The sequence below is a fragment of the Metopolophium dirhodum genome, chromosome 9 (assembly GCF_019925205.1).
Source record: "Metopolophium dirhodum isolate CAU chromosome 9, ASM1992520v1, whole genome shotgun sequence".
In the NCBI taxonomy this organism is placed as follows: Eukaryota; Metazoa; Arthropoda; class Insecta; order Hemiptera; family Aphididae; genus Metopolophium; species Metopolophium dirhodum.
The window spans coordinates 13,499,661-13,516,413 of record NC_083568.1 but is presented as its reverse complement, the minus strand read 5'-3'; the positions used below and the strand labels follow the sequence as shown (position 1 = coordinate 13,516,413).

The 16,753-nt window shown below is 28.3% G+C and overlaps 3 protein-coding genes across 3 annotated transcripts; 2 read left to right on the top strand and 1 right to left on the bottom strand.

Annotated features, from left to right (window-relative positions):
- Positions 1 to 170: 170 nt before the first annotated feature.
- On the top strand, positions 171 to 2,694 carry LOC132951812 (palmitoyltransferase ZDHHC6-like). Its single transcript, XM_061023801.1, has 9 exons — positions 171 to 423; positions 493 to 674; positions 740 to 824; positions 886 to 1,045; positions 1,127 to 1,244; positions 1,417 to 1,554; positions 1,719 to 1,784; positions 2,202 to 2,389; positions 2,448 to 2,694. Exons 1-9 carry the CDS (start codon positions 360 to 362, stop codon positions 2,554 to 2,556), a joined length of 1,110 nt encoding a protein of 369 aa, XP_060879784.1. The 5' UTR covers positions 171 to 359; the 3' UTR covers positions 2,557 to 2,694.
- A 2,176-nt stretch (positions 2,695 to 4,870) lies between these two features.
- Positions 4,871 to 8,929, bottom strand: LOC132951814 (peroxiredoxin-6-like). Its single transcript, XM_061023803.1, has 6 exons — positions 8,885 to 8,929; positions 8,539 to 8,687; positions 7,338 to 7,494; positions 6,785 to 7,005; positions 6,632 to 6,710; positions 4,871 to 5,131 (listed from the first exon to the last, which is right to left on the bottom strand). Exons 2-6 carry the CDS (start codon positions 8,622 to 8,624, stop codon positions 4,982 to 4,984), a joined length of 693 nt encoding a protein of 230 aa, XP_060879786.1. The 5' UTR covers positions 8,625 to 8,687; positions 8,885 to 8,929; the 3' UTR covers positions 4,871 to 4,981.
- A 2,636-nt stretch (positions 8,930 to 11,565) lies between these two features.
- Positions 11,566 to 14,255, top strand: LOC132952869 (E3 SUMO-protein ligase ZBED1-like). The gene is made up of 2 exons (XM_061025344.1): positions 11,566 to 11,683; positions 12,428 to 14,255. The coding sequence occupies exon 2, from the start codon at positions 12,468 to 12,470 to the stop codon at positions 14,145 to 14,147; it is 1,680 nt and encodes a 559-aa protein (XP_060881327.1). The 5' UTR covers positions 11,566 to 11,683; positions 12,428 to 12,467; the 3' UTR covers positions 14,148 to 14,255.
- Positions 14,256 to 16,753: the final 2,498 nt, after the last annotated feature.

Below are 16,753 nucleotides of genomic sequence, written 5' to 3'. Positions count from 1 at the left end.
AACCACGAAATCAATAATTGAATTCTGCGCCCTGTGCCATATTGTTCTATGGCGGTACGGGAGCTAACGAGCATCAGGGCGATGGGGTACTTGTCCCGAAATTTCATGAAGCCGGAACTATCTTCACAAACATAATTATATTATCATTTATCATTGTATGTTGATAAATGATAATAGATTACGGATAATGTATTATTAATTGTACTTACTACTTAATACTTATAATTTTTTATATTTAAATACGACTTTAGGTACATTCGTGAAAACTTTTAACTTCAAAGGTTTCTTTAATTATTTATTTGTACTTTACCGTCATGAATATTATATAAAATTAATGGAAAGTTATCGACTTGCTCAAAATGCGTCCCGTACGTCAATCATCTTTGACAAGATTTCTCCATTGGGGACCAATTTTGTCAATTAGTAAGTTTTTATTTTAAATATTTTTTAAGTACCTATAGGTGTTGTTATGTGATTTTGGGTGTATTTCAGTAATTTACAAATTTGTAACACTGACAACGTTATATTTTACGGAAATGTGGTGGCCATGTTTTGGTTCGTTGGGAGGATTTCTCAATAACGTACTCTTGCTGACGTTATTTGTCATCAGCTTTTCATGTTATTTGAAATCTGTTATTGTTGGTCCAGGATTTCTTCCACTCAAATGGAAACCGGTACTACCTATAAAATTAGAATTTTTCTATTACACAATAAACTAAACTTAATTTTTGTTTCTCAGGAATTTGAAGAAGACCAACAGTATTTGCAGTTTTGTACAATATGTGATGGGTACAAAGCACCCCGTGTTCATCATTGTCATAAATGTAATAATCTGAAATGTTTTAAACTCATTATCTATTTTATATGTTTTAAAATCTAATTTAGGTAACCGTTGCGTGTTAAAAATGGATCATCATTGTCCGTGGTTGAACACTTGTGTAGGCCATGCAAATCATCCATCTTTTGTGATATTTATTTTTGTATCCATTGTAGCATCTATTCAATCATCCACATTATTACTCAGGACCCTTCTGCTTGTACTCGCGTAAGTAAGTTTTTGTAATTAATAATAGATTAAATTAGTTTTGATCTTATGTATTTTATTTTGTATTACATACTTAAACAGCCAGTATGGACATCGGGTATTGGTATATTTTCCATTAAAGTTAACTCTTTTATGGCTAACAGCATTTGGATTAGCTATATGTTTAATCCTTACACTCAGTTTACTGTTATTTATACAAGTGAGTGCATATTAAATAATTATTTAAATAAACACCTATTTACCTAATATAACTTGTTATAAAACTTATATATGTTTAATATTTTGTATACATCAATACAATATGTAAGATATTAATGAAATATTAAAACTACATAATATAATAATGTGTTAATAATGTATTTTTTTGTTAGATGAAATACGTGCTAAAAAATTGTACAAATATTGAAGACTGGATTGTAGGAAAAGCAATATCAAGGCGTGAACAAGATCGGAATTTGCCACCATTTATATATCCATATAACTTAGGGAAATTAAATAATATTAAAGCAGTAAGTACATATTTTGTAAAAATGTAATTGTTCTAACTGTAATTAACTAATTTTGGGTATCTATCACTTAAAACATAAAATCTTAATTTTATCTGTTTCTATTTGGTTTGAATGCATATTAAAAAGTCCCAATAACACCTTTATTTTAATTTTATTATTATTAGTTTTTTTCCAAAGACGATGGCATTCACTGGGCAGTACGTGATGGATGTGGTGAATATGATTTAACAGTAAGCAAAAAAATTAAATTACACTTTTCGTATAATTAAGCAAAATAAATAAGTAATTTGTTATTTAGCCAGAGAAAACTGCATTCAAATTTTTGAGCACTTAAGTCTTAATATATTTTAATTTAAAACTTTGAAAAGCAATGTTTCATGGCATTCAAGACATTGATATTTTCGTCATAATCATTTTGTGTTGTAATGTTACCATATAGTTTAAATTCGTTAATGTAGGGTTATAAATATAAAATAAGCAATGAGGCTTTCTAAGTTTTTATTAAATTAATACTACTGGTTACTTATAACAATTACTTATTGGCTATTATTATAATTTGTAGGTAACATACTAAGCATTACTGTTTCTTAAATATAGAGTAGCCTAGGTACCAATCAACATTTTATTAAATTATATATTTTTTAAAGGTTGAGCAATTAGAACAAAAATCAATAAAAGAATCATGGAAACAACCTATGGTAGTAATTAAAGAATACAACGGCCGATGGTTTCCATTAATGTTTGGTGTATGTGTTTGTTGTCAAATACCATGGACTGACGAAACACGAATGCCATTAAATGTCGGTGAAATTATTCAAGTCACTAGATTTCGAAAGTAAGATCTTTTGTTAAAACATTTTAACTTCAATTAACAGTTAACATTTTTGTATCAGATATTGGATGTATGGTCATAAAAGTGTTTCTAACGGTACTCGGGTACGAGGATGGTTTCCTAAACCTTGTGTGTATTCAATACCTAGTACATTGAAGAAAGACAAATAAACTTTTTTAAACTACAATTTCTTTTGCTATTTATATTGGTATATATTATATACTGGATTTGTGTTACTTGAATTATTTTGAAGTCTTGTAAAAAATGATTTGTAATATTTTTATTAAAATTAAATCATTTATTTATAATTTTCATTTTTTAAATATTACACATTCCTTAAAAATTGAACTGTTTTGAAATTTTTTTAAGAAATCCATATGGTAATTATGGTATTATTGATATTTTGATTACATTTATTAATAGGTAAGTAATCTAATTTCAAATACATAATAAAAGTTTTAAATTGATAAAATATTATTGATTTAAAGAAATAACATTAGAAGCCTGTGAAATAAATATGGTTTTAAGTTTAATAGAGTCAATAATTTAATGCCATGCTCAGTGTTACATACTACTGGTGTGAAATGCTGGAAGAATAACAAATTATGTTCAATTAAAAAAAACATTTAATGATCTGGATGAACAACATTTATTAATTGCATTTTAATACATTACACATATTTTGTTATTTTAAAGCGCATACTGTATATTATTATGTATACATACATAACCCAATACACAGCGGTGGATTGGCCGAATTTTTTCAGCCCAGGAAATATGAATCAAACCGGCCCTGCACCGCAAATGTAACCCCCCCAACCAAAAAAAAAATTGTCATAATTTTACTCAAATTTCAAATTTTTTTAGTTTCATCCCTAAGTTAGTAAAATATATAATTACCTATAATTAAAGCTATAACAGTTTTGGGTTAGTCAGATAAGGTGGTTGTTCAGACTGTCCTAACTTAAACTTGAAGTTTAATCTTATTACATTTTAGATTCTGAGCGGAGCAATTAATGTATTGATTTTACAATGATTTGTTTTTTTTTTTAACTTATAATCCTTTTTTTAAATTTTTATTTAAATTTTTTTTTTGTGTCGTCACCTTTTAGGTCAGTAAAAATACTTAGATTTTCTTCAACAGTATCTTTTTTGATAGGAAAGTGAATCTAGTTGGAACTTTGGGGGGGTCAAAAGTAAAAATTTCTCAGTAGTTTTCAAAAGCGCCGTGAAAAACAAGAAAAATTAAGGAAAAACGGGAATTTTTAAGCAAAATCTGTTTTTGAGAAAATCGATTTTGGTTTTTGATGCAACTCTAGAAAAAATGACTAGTTACATGAAATGTTGACTAAATGTTTATATTAGCATTTTCTATACACCATAACATTTTCCAAATATTTTGAGCTGTTTACGGCCACTTTCAGTTTCCATGTTTTTTAGTTTTTTTTTCTATAAATATCAATAAAATTTTATTTGTTGGTTAAAAAAGCTTGAAAATGTAATATAAGGCTCCTAGTATATTGCTTCAAAGGCAGATGAAAAAAATTAAAAATACATAGTCACAATTTTTTTTATAAGCATTTAAAGTTCAAGTATTGACAAAATAAGTAAAAATGACGAAAATTTGCAAATTATTTTGAGTTAGCAATTCATAAAAAATGATCTTTTTAAATCTAAGATTTGAAAATGTAAAACAAGATTCCTCATGAGTTTTTCTACATTTATCAAAAAAAATTGTCTACAAGAAAGTCAAATTAAAATTTTACGAGCGTTTGAAATTCATATTTTTACAACATTTGATATTCACTTGATTTCTTATGATGTAACGAATTTCTTATTTTGTTGTAATTAAAAAACAAATGGCTGTAGATATTCGAAAATTTCACTGAATGTTTAGACACCATACAATTTTAAAAATAATTTGGTTCTTTATGCTTAATTTATAAAAATATAATTTTTTTTTTGTAACTATAATATAATAATTATAGCAACTCGGCCGGCCCTCACAAGAACCGGCCCATCGGGAAATGTACACATTGTATGCTTATTAAGTTATAAATATTACAATAGAAACCAGACAGTTATTTATAATAAATAAATATTTATCATTTTAAAATATTAAAATATACAATTAATGTGTTAAAATATTAAATAATATTAATATTATAATATTATTGCACAATATATTATATTGATCAGGCGGCGTTTTAAATAGGTAACCAAATGTACGAATACAATTATAATGTAATTTTTCATTGCGGGCAGGCCTGATAGCCTGACATAATATTGTTACCTAATTGTTAAATGTAAAAAAACAAATGATAAAAGAAGATTGATTATTAGCAATTATTAAAATAACTGTGATTTATTATGTAACAAACAACAGTTTATTATAATTCTTATTTTTTGCAAAATCCAAACATACGAAAAGTTATACTTTTAAAATTGAAAAACTTTTTAGAAATAATAACAACAGGTACCAAATAACAAATAGGTAATTTAATAATTAGTAAATTTTAACAAAGAATAGTTAGATAAATCCAATAGAACAATTTATTATACCGGTAATTTCAAAATGTTGAAATGCATTATTCTTTATTTGTCGTATTTTTTATTAACCTCTATTTTTGGAATGATGCGCATATAATCTTTTCCTGATGGTAATTCGATAACTGTAGCGGTAGGGAATTTTTTTTCAATTTCATCTTTAGGTATTTTTGGCGATACTAAGCAATCCGTGACAGGCTATAAAAAATAAACAAAATAATAGGTTTGCAATTTTAAGTAGGTACTTACGACTTATCTAATATTATATAGGTTTAGGTTCATAATTTTTGCAGGTAAGTTGGTAGTAGGTATTATAGGAGTATAACCATAGGTATATTAACTAATAGTTAATTAGTTAATACTTAATATGTCTATGAGTATAACACTAGGGTATTAGCATCGCATAGACAGTGTTGGGTTGTAACTAGTTACGTAACGAAAGTAATGATATTATGAATATTGTGTAAAAACGTAATTCCATTATCATTGTTTCCAAAGTAATGTAATTTAACATAAACGCAATTCCATTATCATTGTTTCCAAGTAACGTAATTTAACGTAAATGTAATGGAAATTACTTTTGATAAGTAGGTAATTCCCATAATATATATGTATATAACTTACTCGTTACCATAGAACTCGTTACCGTTTCGACCATGAAGACTAGAATAGAATAGTCTTCATAGTTTCGACGATTATAGTTATCTATAATAATAATAATACCTATGGTTTTGACTTGACTTGTATACTCTATTACCCGTAAGTTGATCCACTTTTTTTTTGCGCACGCAGAGTATGGTGAATTGGTGACTATAGTGAAACTGTTGAAACTGTAGAACTATAGAGAACTATATTCTCACAACGTTTTCACCATACTCTTTTTTGTGCCAAAAAAAAATGTGTGTTAACTTACGGGGAATAAAGTATAGTATTGTGAATAAAAAAAAAAGTTTTGGGAAAAATATATAACACTATACGAGTAACAAGTACCAGGTACCTATATCGATTATAAATGTTTATGATGCGGGTACACATTTGTGTTTGGGTATGAGCATTTAAGTTTTAGTTGTAATTCGTCAGAATTTAATTTTAAATAGTTTTGAAAACATGTCTACTTGCACCGTAAAGTATGAGGAAACTGGAAAGTTAATTAATTAAGTTATATAATTAGCTGTTCTTGAAATACACGGTACATTTCTTTTAGGCCACGTGGACTGCAGATTTATTATTTTTATATGTATAATAATATTAGCTATTACAAATTTACACTGTAAAAATAATGTATTATAATTTATAATAGTTAAAACTAATAAATATTGTTGTGTAGTTTGTGTAGCATTTTTAAGATATTAGGGAAATACCCGAGGAAATACCTATGTAAACTATTTATTTTTTGGAACATGAAAAATGAAAATTAACATAATTTCTTTACAATTATAATCGAGTAGGTAACAATTAAAGTAATTTACCCAACATTGGTACGCCAACCTATACGTACAAATATAACACAACTTTTTCTTTTTGACTTTGATTATCAAAAATGACAAAAAGTAAAATGTATGGTCGTATGGATACTGCCATACTGGATAGGTATACGTATACTTAAAGCCTGAAGGTACATCTCACACAATTAAATATTTTTATCACTTATAAAATAATAAAATATAGGTAGGTCATTAATAATAAACAGGTACAAACTTTCCAACCGCAAGGAGTAAATAAGTCGTTGCTGAATTTGAAAGTCAGTTGTAGAGCATCAATGGTTCTAAAAATCTCACTAAATAAGAATAGTTTCTGTAAATTTTTTTGAAACACGTAAAAAAATATAATTAGTCTAAAAAGATGGGTTACTCGAAGTTACGTCCAATGTTTTCAGGGTAAAAATGTATGAGTTGAATGGTCATGTCAGGTGCCAAAACAAATGCAGCTCTACAAGGTAAAGGTATGCCATCCTCATCGATGCATTTTGCATCTAATACATTCAGGTACAAGGAAACCATACGATTACGATCTGATACAATTGGAAATGGAAATTTTTCGTCAGATTTCATTCCACTCACTTTCTTTATATCCTTAATATAGATAGAAAAATTAATTTTTAACATTACATATCTACGTGGCCATGTAGTAGATACCTTTAATATAATTGATAATATTCAAATACATTTAACTACTGTATTTTATCTTAATAATTGTATAGTGCATACGAAAATCGTATTAGTATATATTATCTTATTAATTAATTAGCTTATGAAAAATAAATGTATTAATGTAAATTTGAAGTGTAAAAATAGGCAAGGTAATTAAACACATTTGAAATTATAAACCTCGTTATAAACTATTACATACATTTTCATAATATCATATTTTTTCTAATAAATAATTTTAATTTAATATTAGGTACCTCTATCCATTTATTGTGAGAATCAATAGAATCACAAGACATCGCCAATATTTTTATATTTCGAGATTCAAATTCATGAAAGTCTTTCACCAATCGACTCAGCTCATCAGTACATACAGCAGAAAAATCGGCCACATAACATACTAACAAACCCCAGCTACAAAATAAATTATAAAATAGTTTTAAATAGTAGCACACAAATCACGATTTCTATAGGTACATAAGAGCAGAGCTTTGTAAAGTCATTTGACATTTGTTATACCCAGGCTCAGGGTCTAAAAGGTACAAGTGTCAAGTTTTCTCCCCTCCAACATATAGGTATAGATGGATTATGAGAGGTAAACCATCAACTCCCTAAAACAGGAAATGTATGGAGACACTCCATATTATAGTGGAGTATATTATTACACTATTAAAAAATAACTCATAATTATCCCTCATTCCCTTATAAACTTTTAAGTACATTTGTTCCCCCCTCCAAAATGCAAATTTGGAATTTTTGTTTTGCAAATAATAAAATTATAGAATAGAATTATTATCTATAAATATTAAATATAAATTATAATTATATATATTTTGTATACTATACATTTATTATTTTTAGAAATAAGAAAATAAAAAATAATACGAACATATATTATTATAGTTATTTATGGCCTATAGGTGCACCGGCCCATAGGGTCTGCACTTTAGTTAAACAAATTTATATAATTGGATCTACTAGGTATAATGTACATGACCCACATGGCCATTGGCTACATATAACTAATTAACATTCGTCCATCCATTAAACTTAAACGCATTATTGTAGGGGAAACGTTACAGAACCAATACATATTGTGATCGGTTACGCGGGTAAAATAGTTATCTATATAGTGATCTCTACGAGTGACAGGGACGGATCCAGGGAGGGGTAGGCTAGGGGCCTAGGCACCCCCAGACATATTTTTTATAAATTTAAATATTATATATAAAATAATAAATAAACAAAATCTAAACTTCTTTTCGCATTGTCGCTTTCTATATTAATTAATCAATAAATTATTTATCACATTGATTACCTATATCTACTATTATGCCAACATTTTTAAATTAAGAATAAAGTATAATAATTGTATTTGTTGTAAAAAAATTGTTGCCCCCCCCCCCCCAGATCTTTGCTCTGGATCCGTGCCTGACGAGAGATATTAGATCTTCTCACCTGCCTCCGAAGTACTCGTGTACGCCAAAGTCACCAGCGGTCGTCTTTAGGCTAACATCAGCCACTATCTGTCCTATTTTCAACATGTTATTTCAAATTACAAGTACCTAATGTGTGATATACCGTAGACGATACACGATTTGTTTATTCTGTAACGATAAAACAGAAGAATAGGTGAAAAAATAAACACCAAATGGCACGTATTTGATGCGATATTTAAGTATGATACCGGATAACAGTAAGTTAATAAAGTATCTATAATAATATTATTCAGAGTAGGTATGCTCACAAAAAATAACTGACTTTAATTTTAATACATATCTTATAGGTACTATAATAGTCGTACAACAAATATATTATTTTCATCCATGATGTTCGACCACTGCAAATTCGTCCATAGATTTTCGGTTTTTCACCACGACCGACTACAAATTATATTTTATCCATCGGTGAATCGGTTTTCAGATTTGTGATGCGTTCGACTTTTTGAATGACGACAATTATGATCGAAAATGGTAAAAGCAAATTCCAAGGATTGTGTAGGATTTTTTACGCGGCATTTATATTACACCATACCACAGATAAATAAAAATACTAAACATTTTTTCGTATATCCGTGCAGTGTGCATCATTATCTTGGTAGTCCGGACATATAACAGAAATACGCTTAGCTATTAAGCCGGGTCTGCAAAAACGTTTATGAGTTTTAACTGAAAAATATCTAATGGCTAGGTATAAAGGCGGTTTATCAATTCACTTAATCACTTATCAGTTATCAACTTCGTTTGGATTAATCATAAACAATGTAGGTACTTTATGAGATTGGAAAACTTGTCTAGGTCTACTCTTGTCTAATCTACATATGCATGTAGGTACTATTATGTAAGTATTTTAAACACAGCATAAATTCTGAATTCTGAATACAATAAATTAGTTGATAGTTCCCTAATTGGGCAATGTACCTATGTTATACTACTGTGGTAGGTATTTTTAACTATTTTACCGATTAGAATTTTATTCGAATCTTCGATGCAAACGTTGTAGTAGGTCTAGGCTTATCTCATCATATTAATAATTTAATTAATGTTATACATACTAATAATTACACGAATTAAGATAATATAGGTACCTACCTATACCTAATACCTATTAATAATTATTAATGTCTTATCCGTATATCATAATTCGTGACTAATTAGTAATTTCTAATTTGTGTATCAAGGTGTAGAATTATAATCAGAAACCACTCGGTAGATTTTTGTTTAAGATTAATCAACATTTCTAAAATAATTATCTGCTCAGCAATTTACAAATAAAAATAGTGGTTCCTATTTGGAAAACAAAAGTTTACATCACCACAGAACATCTTCCCCCCAAGTACAGGTAGGTACAAAAAATGCCTTAAAAATCCACATATATATACGAAAATGAATCTAGATAAAAATATAGTATATACATGGACTAAATATCCAAACCAAAACTTCTACACACAATATAGCCAATATTAAAAATTTAATAAAACGTTTTTATAAATAAAATGTTAAAATGTAAAATTATAAAATTATGTATAGAGTAGTAGATTACTACTCAATATTCAATAAAAAAAATAAAATATTTTTTGTCACGCCTGCATCGAAAGTTTAGTTTTCGATGACGGTTGAAGCGTTGGAAAGCGACGTTTTTTCCGTCCAGTGGGCGGTAAAGTGAAAATCCCCAAGAGTACTGAGCTTAGATATCACGCGTATCCTCTGAACAAACAGACACTAAAATCTATACTACGATCCTCATAAAACATAAGCTATTCTGGTTACATCTTATATTCATATTATAACCTCAATGAATGACGCTTAAAATAAATAAAAACAAATCGTTTCTTTCAAACTGCAAGCATGGAAAAATGTTTATGAAGATTAAAAGATGTATGTACACAGTCACACAGATTTTGTTTTCGTAGTACATAAAGTAAACTATATAGAAGTTTTTAAAAAAGCCCAAAAAACGGGTGTCCCGTAAAGTAGAAAAGTTCCCTAACATTGAAGTGTCATAACTTCGAAACTATATCTGAGCCCCAATTTCTGACTTCACCATTGTTTTCAGCATAAGTACTTACACGAGTTTCAAAAAATTGCAACAAAAAAAAGGGGGGTAAGTGGATGTCGATCTGCTGTACAGTAGGTTACAAGTGGGTCACTGTAATGGATGGTGTTAAATTTGAATTCAATGATATAATATCATTGTAACGATTCTAAGCGAAAACGGTCACTGGTCAGTCAGCCTATGATATTATCAAGTATATTTGATGATATTATTGAGAATAAAGTAATTTATAATTTAGGGGTCGTGGTTATACACGGTTATTAGAGTACACGTGTACACGTAACCCGGGTACACGTACTAAAAATAAATTAAGATCCGTGTTTTTTATACACGGATATTTTTTACCGATACACGTGTATTTAATACCCGTTGGCCATTACCCGTGTAATTAATACCCGTTACACGTGTATTTAATACCCGTTACTCATGCATTTATTACCATGAAGTAGACACTGGACACCCCTGTAATTTTATTAATTCATTTAATAAATATACATACAATTATTTCAAAATCTTATATCTTCATTATTTAGACTTTAGAGATTGATACTTAAATAGTTATGAGTTTTAAATGTTATAATGTGTTATATTATGGCTTAGGTAGTAAATACAAATTAATTAATCTATTAAATTATTCTCAATCGTTAATCGTTATATGTAATAACTTATAGTATTATACGATTATTTTAAACTGGTTTTAAAGAAAAAAACCCAAAGTTATCTTATCGACAACTTTACGGCCTCGATAGCTTGTTACAATATTTTGTCAATTTTAAGATTGTTTCATAATTTATACAGTGTCTGTGTGTATGACGTGACGTTTCATATTCACTGTTGTACGTAATTTCATTATTTTAGTTTGAAAGATGAGTAATCGGTCAAAAAGTTGGGTGTGGCAATATGGTAAACGGCAAGGTGATAGGGCTTTTTGCGATTTATGTGATGATAATTCAAATAAAGAGTTTAGTTGTGCTGGTGGGTCAACAGGATCGTTCGGAAGACATTTAAAAGTAATACATAATGTCGGAAGAACTACTCAAAATCAAAGGTATGTATTTGGAACATGAATTATTTTGAATAGAAAGTTGGTAGTTTTAAGAAAATAGTAAATACTAAATACTTATAATAATTATTTATTAAAATAATGATCCTATACCTAATATAAAATACATATTTTGATTCCAATCCCCTCCTATTTTGTATCTTCAATATTGTATCCCCTACAGAGTACAGACCACTTAACATCAAGTTAGACCTATATATAGATATCATTATTGTTTAGATCACCGATATGGTAATTTTAAATAAATATATGCATTTTTCGATCCATGACTCATAATCCATTTTATAGCTCGTAAGGTTACGCTTTCATTTCATACGTGTCGTTCATATTATATTTCTTAAATATTTTTTTTATTTTTTCTCATACATTTTTGGTGGATATACAACGAATGCTAAAATTGATTAAAAAAATTAACTAACAAGTTTATTTAATATAATATCCATGTTAAATTTATAATAATTATAAAAATATTATTAAATTTAGTAGGTAATTTAATAATTAAGATAATCGTATTATATACAGCAATAGCTATCACCTATTTTATATAATATGTTTTGCATTTTTTCATAAGTATTTACTATTTTTAAGTTATTTGGTGTCTTTTTTATTCGGTTTGCTTTTGGGCGAGGGATCTTAAACCATTGTAATGTGTTTGGCTGAACCTTTTTCTTTAATTCAAAGCTTTTTGATTAATTTTAATTATTATTGTAATTAAATTATATTTCTTAGTGATGATAATGATCTTGAAGTAGAGGAGTCTAATACGATTATGACACATGGTTCATCATCATCATCTTCAAATAATTTAAATACCGATTGTTCTTCATCTTCAGAATTTCGTGAACCACCCCTCAGAAAACGACGTAGAACGTTTATGAATAAGTACCTTGAGCATAATAACATTTGTAGTTCTGAGAGAACAGAACAAATCCACCAAGCGTTAGCTAAAATGATTGCGATCAACCAAATGCCATTATCATTTTGTTCAAGTTCTGGGTTTCAACAGTTTATGGCTATCGTCGAACCAAATTATTTAATATGTAAAGAAGGAGCTATAAAACGAAGACTCAAAGCATTTAAATCGTCGGTTGAAGAACAAATAAAAAAAGAATTAAGAAATGCCAAGAGTGTAAGTTGTACATCTGACTGTTGGTCATCAATATCTCTAGAATCGTATATAACAGTTACTGCACATTTTATTGATGACCAGTGGTGCCCAAAATCTTACACTCTGACAACTCACCAATTGGAGGACCGCCATACAGCTCTCAATCTAAGTAATCAGTTGGAAACTACTTTTAGTAAATGGGAAATCGAACAAAAAGTTATGGCAGTAGTTACTGATAACGCAAAAAATGTTTTGAATGCTGTCAATTTACTTACTAATATTACAGAAAAAAATGACCTTACATGTTCCGCGCATACTTTACAACTTGCGATTAACAATGGTTTGAAATATGATAAAATAGAACAATTAATTCAATTAAGTAATAAAATCGTTGGTCATTTTAAACATTCAAATGTGGCCACTCAATGTTTAAAGACTAAGCAAGAACAACTTGGTTTACCAGCGGAATGTTTAATTCAAAGTTGTAAAACCAGATGGAACTCCGTATTCATGATGTTGGATCGACTTTATGAAAATAGGTGCCCAGTATCAAATGTCTTTGCTGATCGCACAGTTACTACAGCAGCAATGGCACAAAAGTTCGAAGTAACCGAGAACCAATGGGCAGCTATAGAAACTATAGTTAAATTACTTAAGCCTCTACAAGTAATTACAACTGTATTTTGTGGTGAAAAGTATTGTTCAATTTCAATGGTCAGGCCTCTCCTTAACATTGTTATAGAAAAGCATTTACAGCCTCAGATAAATGACGATGAAATTGCTCAAAATTTCAAATACATTGTAATACAAGAATTAAAAGACCGTTTCAAGTTAAACTGGAATCCTTCTAGTGTTGTGTCTGCTCGACAAATTGCATCTTTTCTCGACCCAAGATACAAAGATTTAGAACACGAGGCAGCAGATGCAAGAGAAGAAATTCGAACCCGAGTCAAGAGTTTGTTAGATGATATAAGTGAACATAATGACGATATGCAAATTCAAACATCTGAGACAAAAAATAGCTTCGGGGGACTTGCGTTTCTATACGGTGATAAGGGCAACTGTAATACAGATGATTCTACAGTTCAATTTCAAAATTACTTGGCAGAACCACAATTACGGTTTGATTTTGATGCATTGGAATGGTGGAAGACGCGTGCAACGAAGTATCCATTAATGGTTGTTTTAGCTGTTAAGTATTTAGGGATACCAGCAACGTCAGTAAGTTCCGAACGGTGTTTCTCGACTGCTGGAAACATTGTGACGGCTAAGAGAAGTTGTTTGGCGCCCGAAACGGTAAATATGTTGGTTTTCCTTTATCAAAACAAACAATTATTGTAAGGAGATCAAGGGTGATTTGTTGTTGGTTTATTATTTATTTATTATTCATAACATTTTAGGAATAAATACTTACCAATATACCTCTATACATTATTAATATTATTGATATTATTGTTGCTACTATTTATTTATTTGTTTATACGATTTTGTTAGTTATTTTAATTTTTATCTATCACATTTTCTAAAAGTTTTGGATTTATTTATTTAGTCATTATTATGGCCTATATTTCGTGTTAACCAAAATATTACGTAATATTTTAACACAACATTAATTTATTAATTTATAATTTTTTTTTTCAAAAGAAATTCAAATTAGTAAAGTATATAACATATAAATATTCTATTATTTTTCAATATCAACTATCAATTTCTTAGATATATTTATTTACTCATGTTGAAATATACAATGAATATTAGTATTCGATTGTTGTAAGCACATTGTGCACATTTCTTAAACCGTCAAACTGTGTACTGTATTACAGTCATTGAAGCAGTTCAGTTGTATGTTACATTTATATTAAAGTACCTATTTACATAATCATAGAGTCTTATTATTTATCTACATTAATTACCTAAATTATTATTTTACTCACACTTCAATTAACTATTATGAGCTATTAAAAAAAAAAAAAAAAAATAGAGAAATCACGATTGTTTCAACACAGACACGTGAAGAATAAAATATACGGGTAATTTCGGGTATGTAGGTACACGGATAATGTCGGGTATATAGGTACACGGGTAATGTCGGGTACACGGGTGTATGTACGTGTATTTTAATTACACGGGCCTTAATCCCGTTTCAGTTAAGAACACGTGTACCCGTGTAGTTCATTACACGTGTAATGGCGAGCACTAATTTATATACTATAACCTATTTACGCAGAGCCTTGTTTTCAATTTTCAATCCATAGCTATAAAAGTTGAACATTTTTTACATTTTTAACTACAAAATAATTATTAAATTATAAATTTGATAAATTTTGTCAAAATTTGAACTTTAAATGCTTATAAAAAAAAATTGTGCCTATGTATTTTTAATATTTTTTAAGTGCTATTAGAACGATATATCGGGGCCTTCTATTAAATTTGTCCGTAAACAGCTCAAAAAGAGTCAAATTATTTTCAAAATTTCATCGTGTATAGAAAATGCTAATTCAGTGAAATGTTCAAGTATCTACAGTCATACGTTTTTTAATTACAACAAAATAAGAAAATCGTTACACGAGAAATCGAGTGAATATCAAATGCTGTAAAAATATGAATTTCAAACGGTCATAAAAATTTAATTTGACTTTCTTGTAGACATTTTTTTTTGATAAAAGTAGACAAACTTATGGATAATCTTGTATTGCATTTTCAAATCTTAGATTTAAAAAGAAAAATTTTTATGAATTCTTAACTCAAAATAATTTGCTAATTTTCGTGATTTTTTCGTATTTTGTCAATATTTGAACTTTAAATACTTATAAATAAAAACTGTGACTAAGTATTTTCAATTTTTTTCATCTGCCTTTGAAACAATAACCTAGGAGCCTTCTATTAAATTTTCAAGCTTTTTTACCTAACAGATAAAATTGTATTGATATTTATAGAAAAAAAAACTAAAAAAAATGAAAACTGAAAATGTCCGTAAACAGCTCAAAATAAGTCAAAATATTTGGAAAATGTTACGGTGTATAGAAAATGCTAATATAAACATTTAGTCAAAATTGCATGTACCTACGGTCATTTGTTTTAAAGTTGCACCAAAAACCAAAATCAATTTTCTCAGAAACAGATTTTGCGTAAAAATTCCGGTTTTCCCTTAATTTTTCTTTTGTATTTCACGTCGCGTTTGAAAACTACTTTGTAATTTTTACTTTTGACCCCCCAAACTACCAACTAGATTAACTTTCCTATCAGAAAAGTTACTGTTGAAGAAAATGCAAGCACTTTTACTGTCCTAAAAGGTGATGACAGACACAAAAAAAAATTTTAAAAAAAACACACATCATTGTAAAATCAATACATTTATCGCTTCGCTCAGAATCTAAAATGTGTGCCGTAAAGTAGAAATATACTATAAATTTGGCTAAAATATTGTATTTGGTAAATTGGTAAGTGGGCTGGTACTTTTGTATTCTGCTGGGCCGAAATCTTCCCGCCCCATTTCCACCCTTGAGCTGTAATTTTAATTTATGTTGAAAGGTATGATAAAAATAAAAAATAAAAACAATATAATATTATAATTGACTACAATATTATAAATTATAATATATTATTTGACTATATAAAGACTCATGTTTGTGAAGTATATTTTGTGATATTATTGTTATAAAAGTAGGTAATTAATTTAGTATTATAATACATTAATACAGCGTCTCTAAGTTGAATTATTTTACGAGCTAATTTTACCATTTAATATTAGAGCTAATTTTGTTAGAAAATAAAATGTTATCTTATAATAATATAATCCACACAATTTAATTATTTTACATTTTAACAAATATTTTATTTCATATTAATATTGAGTATAATGAGAAATTACATTTTAAAACGTTTGTGTTCATTTATAAAAATGGTTTTTTACATTTTCAAATTTGGATATTTTGACCGATTTCCAC

Coding starts and splice junctions, on each gene's coding strand:
- LOC132951812 (XM_061023801.1), top strand. CDS start 360: ATGCGTCCCGTACGTCAATCATCTTTGACAAGATTTCTCCATTGGGGA. Junction 825..885: donor TGTTCATCATTGTCATAAAT/GTAATAATCTGA, acceptor AATCTAATTTAG/GTAACCGTTGCGTGTTAAAA. Junction 1,046..1,126: donor ACCCTTCTGCTTGTACTCGC/GTAAGTAAGTTT, acceptor ATACTTAAACAG/CCAGTATGGACATCGGGTAT.
- LOC132951814 (XM_061023803.1), bottom strand. CDS start 8,624: ATGTTGAAAATAGGACAGATAGTGGCTGATGTTAGCCTAAAGACGACC. Junction 7,006..7,337: donor CTCACAATAAATGGATAGAG/GTACCTAATATT, acceptor ATCTATATTAAG/GATATAAAGAAAGTGAGTGG. Junction 5,132..6,631: donor TTACTCCTTGCGGTTGGAAA/GTTTGTACCTGT, acceptor TATTTTTTATAG/CCTGTCACGGATTGCTTAGT.
- LOC132952869 (XM_061025344.1), top strand. CDS start 12,468: ATGACACATGGTTCATCATCATCATCTTCAAATAATTTAAATACCGAT.